The sequence below is a fragment of the Arctopsyche grandis genome, chromosome 3 (assembly GCF_051622035.1).
Source record: "Arctopsyche grandis isolate Sample6627 chromosome 3, ASM5162203v2, whole genome shotgun sequence".
Lineage (NCBI taxonomy): Eukaryota > Metazoa > Arthropoda > Insecta > Trichoptera > Hydropsychidae > Arctopsyche > Arctopsyche grandis.
The window spans coordinates 23210283-23215155 of NC_135357.1; the positions used below are offsets into that span (position 1 = coordinate 23210283).

General features: G+C 45.6%; 1 protein-coding gene across 1 annotated transcript; it reads right to left on the reverse strand.

Annotated features, from left to right (window-relative positions):
* Window positions 1–338: 338 nt before the first annotated feature.
* Window positions 339–4060, reverse strand: Toll-7 (Toll-like receptor 7). Its single transcript, XM_077426869.1, has one exon. The coding sequence runs from the start codon at window positions 4058–4060 to the stop codon at window positions 410–412; it is 3651 nt and encodes a 1216-aa protein (XP_077282995.1). The 3' UTR covers window positions 339–409.
* Between the last annotated feature and the right edge of the window lie 813 nt (window positions 4061–4873).

Here is a 4873-nt window from a genome sequence, read left to right on the forward strand (position 1 = left end):
TCGGAAAAAAACAGCGATTCATTTTAAAAATTGCGCACAACTTTATTTCAGGTATAAATATTTCATTTACGGTAATAATATTATATTTATATATCGATCGTATTTACATTTATACAACAGTCTTCATTTTATTTCATATATATGTATGTCTATATATGTATATATATATATATATATATATATATATTTTTTCAAGTTTTTAGGAATATATATAAAAATTAGCATTTTTCTTTTATATCACCGCATTACAACTATTAGGTATGTTTGAGTTTTGGTAAATGACTTACAGAGTTAGGCTTTTATAATATGTTACAATATTTACATAGTACGGGGGTGGTTTCATTTTTTGTACAGAAAAGTAGTTATACCGTTGACAATTAATTGCATTCCGCATCCTTCGAGAGAAGAATTAGACGAGATACGCTTGAACGGCAGGGGCGCGCCATCCACGTGCTCCTCGCTCCAGGGTAGAGTAGTCAGAATCGATGGAAGAGTAGATGTGGTCGGAGTGAGGCCTCTCACCAAGCCCTAGTCCAGGAGGATCCACTCCTGGAGGTATAGGCTTGACAGCTTCTGCGACAGCAACAGCTACAGATGAATCCAAAGTATAGGTGTTGATGTTGCGCCTATAGTTGGCAGCTGATGGATGACGTGAGACCCTCGAGTTCCTTGGAGCACCAGGCATTGCGTACCTTAACCGCTCCCTGAACCTCTTCTCTCCCCACCTGACCCTAGATCCCGTCTTCAGATAAGGGCGCAGATCGGGATCCGATTCGGCCTCGGGCGCGATGTGCCCCTCCTCCACGAGCACCAACTTGAATATTCTCCCTTTTAGTGCTTCGTGCAAAGCCTGCCGAAACTCAAACCTAGACCACTCAGTTTGTAAAAAGTTCCTTGTGAGCACTAAGATCACCCTTTTCGAAGCTTCGGCAGCCTCCAACACCGCCGGTGAAACTGGAGTGTACGGCGATCCCCTGTGAGGCAGATCTCGGTAGTGTAAGCACAGTTGAAATGGAGGACTCCCATTCTCCAATTCGGCGGCTATAGCTTGTATGACGAACTCTTCATCTTTTGGGCTATAGCATACGTAGCCATCGTACAACTTTTCGGTTTCCTCGTAAGCACCACCGAAGCTAAATAGTCTTATGCCGTAGTTGGCGAATAACCACACCCTAATTGGATCTCGGAAGACGAAAGCCAGCACTAAGGCGAGGGTGAGCAGTAGGAATCCACTCAAAGTTAAAACCATCATTGGAAGATAGTCAGAAACGAGCATACTATCGATGACGGAAGAACCAGCGTAAAAGTCACTACACGCAGTTCCATTTAAGTCCAATTCCCGCTTGTGCGGAGATTTCGATTCATTGTTCCAACACCACACGTCACTACTGTCCGAAACTTTCTGAGCGTTCTCAGCAATGAACGAAGTAAAGTCACGCAAAAACTTACACCTACACGACCACTGATTGTTTCCCAGGGAAAGTTCTTTCAAAGCAGTGTTCATACTTAACTCCCATATGGGATAGACGACCAATCGATTGCCGTCTAACCTCAACACTTCCAACGAGTGCAATTGTGAAAAAGTCATATTTCCTATGGTTTCAATAACATTATTTTGCAGATATAGTTCTCTCAAATTGTTTAGATGTTCGAATTCATACCCTTTCAACTCCGTAAGGCGATTGTCTTCCAAATGAAGAGATTGCAGCGCATTCAAACCGGTGAATGTTCTATTCTGTATGTGTTCGACACCACTCGCGTTCACAAACAACACTCGCATGTTTTTTCTACCTATGAAAACGTGATTTAACAATTCTTTGAACATATTTCCGTCTAAATACACTTCAGTAGCGTCCATTGGAATGCTTTGCGGTATCTCCAATACGCGTTGTCCAGAGCAGTCGACTACGTTGGTTGTCCACGGTTCGTCGTGGTAGCAAGAGCAGTTCTTTGGACAGGTCATTTCACAATCACACGCGTCAAATTCGCAACAGTGGCAAAGGGCGAAACAGTGGAACTCATATTTGCACAAAAAGTCAGACGTCTTCAGGCTTGTGAGGGGTTTGTGTTCTGTGCCGCGAGCGTGTGCCATCTTGCACACCACGTTCTCCAAATCCATCACTCTAGGATATTGTCTCGTTTGGGTCAAGTTGTTGATACGAGGCAACCAATCCATTTCGCAGTTGCAAGGGAAGGAATTTCCGCCGATGTAAAACTCAGGTAGAGATTTGTTGCTCGGCACCGGAGATAAACGCAAGCTGCCCAATTCAACGGATTCCAAACTATTAGAGTACAAATCTACACGTGACAAATTTGCTTTGTCCAAAAACGTATTCAACATGATCTTTTTGATGAAATTGTTATTTATAAACAAAAGCTCGACACTGTTAGGTATTGACATGGGCGACAGTTCGACTATTCTATTGTGACTTGCATCTAAAGTTTTAATCCTAAGTTCTTCTTGGATTTTGTAATAGTTGGCTAAACGTTCTATAAAGTTTCCATGAATGTCTAACCACTTGAGCGTTCCGGGCACGAAAGCGTAGTCGAACCAAATCAAATGATTCTCGGATAAATTCAACCACAACAAACTGACCATGGTCGAAAACACGCCATTTATATCAGAAATGAAATTTGCATCTAGACGAATTGCTTCCAGTTGAGTGTTGCGTTCAAACGTGCCAATTTCTATAGCTTGAATTTTGTTGCGCGCTAAATTTAAAACTTGCAAACTAGTCAAATCCCACAACATACCACGTGTCAAATTTCCGATTTGGTTATCGATCAGCCGCAATCCTGTCAGCTGACCGAGGTTTTTGAACGATCCGTTTTTGAACTCGGTGATTTGATTCTCGCCTAAGTCCAACGTCTTCAAGAAGGTCAATTCCCATAGCGCTTCCGGCACGCGTGCGATTTGATTCGAGCTCAAATCGATCTCTTTCAGATCCGAACAATTCTTGAACGCCATCGGGTCGATGTTCACCAAGAGGTTGTTGTTTAACGTCAACTTGCTCAACACGTAAAGTCCGTTGAATAGATGTTGATCGACCGTGTGAAGTCGATTCTCGGCCAAGTTCAACGTGTGAAGATTATACAGCGGTATGAAGGCGTTGTCTTCTATAAACCCAATGGAATTATTGCGCAAATCCAAAATTTGCAAGAAGAATAAGTCTTTGAACGTCTTCCCATCGATGCGAGTGAGTGCATTGTCGGACAAGTTGAGCACGATTAGTCTGATGAGTCCGACAAACGTGCCATCGTCGATGTGATTGCTCGTCAGTTGGTTGTTAGACAGATTGAGGATGAGCAACTGCTCCAACCTGTGGAACACACCCTTAGCGAGCTCGTACAGCATGTTGTTGTTGAGATGAATCTCACGCAATTCCCTACATCCAGCGAAAATACCCTCAGGAATCGTTTCAAGTTTGTTGAAAGACATGTTGAAAATGCGAAGGGATATGAGACCGGCGAGCGCCTCGCCCGATATGTCCGTGATGTTGTTGTGTTGCAAATAGAGATGTTGCAATCGACGCAACCGTGAAATCCCAGAGTTTTCAGGTAACGAGCGCAACTCGTTGTGGCTCAGGTCTAGATTTTGAATCCCACCCCCGCAAGTTTGTCCGAATCCGAGGCGTTCGCTGGACCTGATCCTGTTCTTGGTCAGGTTGAGGGATTGGAGATTGCCCACGGGGCAGAAGATTTCTTCGGGAAGGGCTCTGATGTTGCTATCGCCGAGATTGAGGGTGTGCAACTCTCTAAGCCCGTTGAAGGTCCCGTTGGTGAGTTCCATATTCTTGGAGGGTCCCCATTCTGAATTGCGCGTGCGGATCTTCAGCGACTTCAGCTTGTGGAGGCCGTTGAAAGAGTCCGAAGGCAGACGTAGAAGCCTGCATCCGTCAATGCTGAGGTCCTCGGTGTCCGAGAGGGAGACTTTTTGGAAGTAGTTGGCTGCGAGAGTGCTCTCGAAGAGCAAGATGCGGTTGCAGTTGATGTTGAAGCTGTGCAACCCATCGGAGGGTAGGGTGGAGAGGGCATCTGCGTCAGTGTCTAGAGTACGCATCCGACACCATCCCGAATACAACCGGAAGTGAGGCTTGAAAGTGCAGCGCTCCTCGTCGGGGCTTCGCGCCGAGGCTTCGCCCCCCTGAGCCAGGGCCAGGGCTAGGTAGAGTGCGACCGCCCACACCACAGGCCACATGGTGGTTCTTCTGATTACGACTCGGAGTCACCTCATCACGCGCGCTATATCGATCTCGGTCGCAGCACCGTATCCATTATGGCAAACGGGAACACAATCGCAAATCACCGAAACACCATGACACACTGATCGTGTTTACGAGCGACGACACAGCGCGTACGACCGAATTGCACGACTGCCGGTCGCTGACTGAATGGTCACCGAAAGCCGCGCGGCAACCAACTGGGCTGTTTCTGCGCTCTGCCGCGGGGGCGCCACCGGCCGGCTCGCGCTGCCTCAGAAAGAGAAGCCTTCATGTCCGCGCCTCCTAAAGAAAGAGACGCGGCTACGAAAGCTCGCGCGAGACGGCGCTATACACTTTGCCCCTTGCGAGAGAGGGATGTCGCGTTGCGTTCGCATACGATCGCTAAATTAAATGTGCCGCAATTACAAAAACTTACGCTGCATACAATAAATTGAACTTGCGTTTGACGCTTTCATCGATACTAATATAATTCATGTATTGTACGTGCATACGTTCGAATGAAGTTTGTTGATTACTATTCCGTTTTGTTACGATTGTGTCATGCGATGGATGTGAATTTGGAGTGTGGCATTTTGGTTTATTTTTTAATTTTAAGAATTTTTTTTGTGTTTAAAATAGAGATAGATACCCAAGGAAGCTTCCAACAGCTT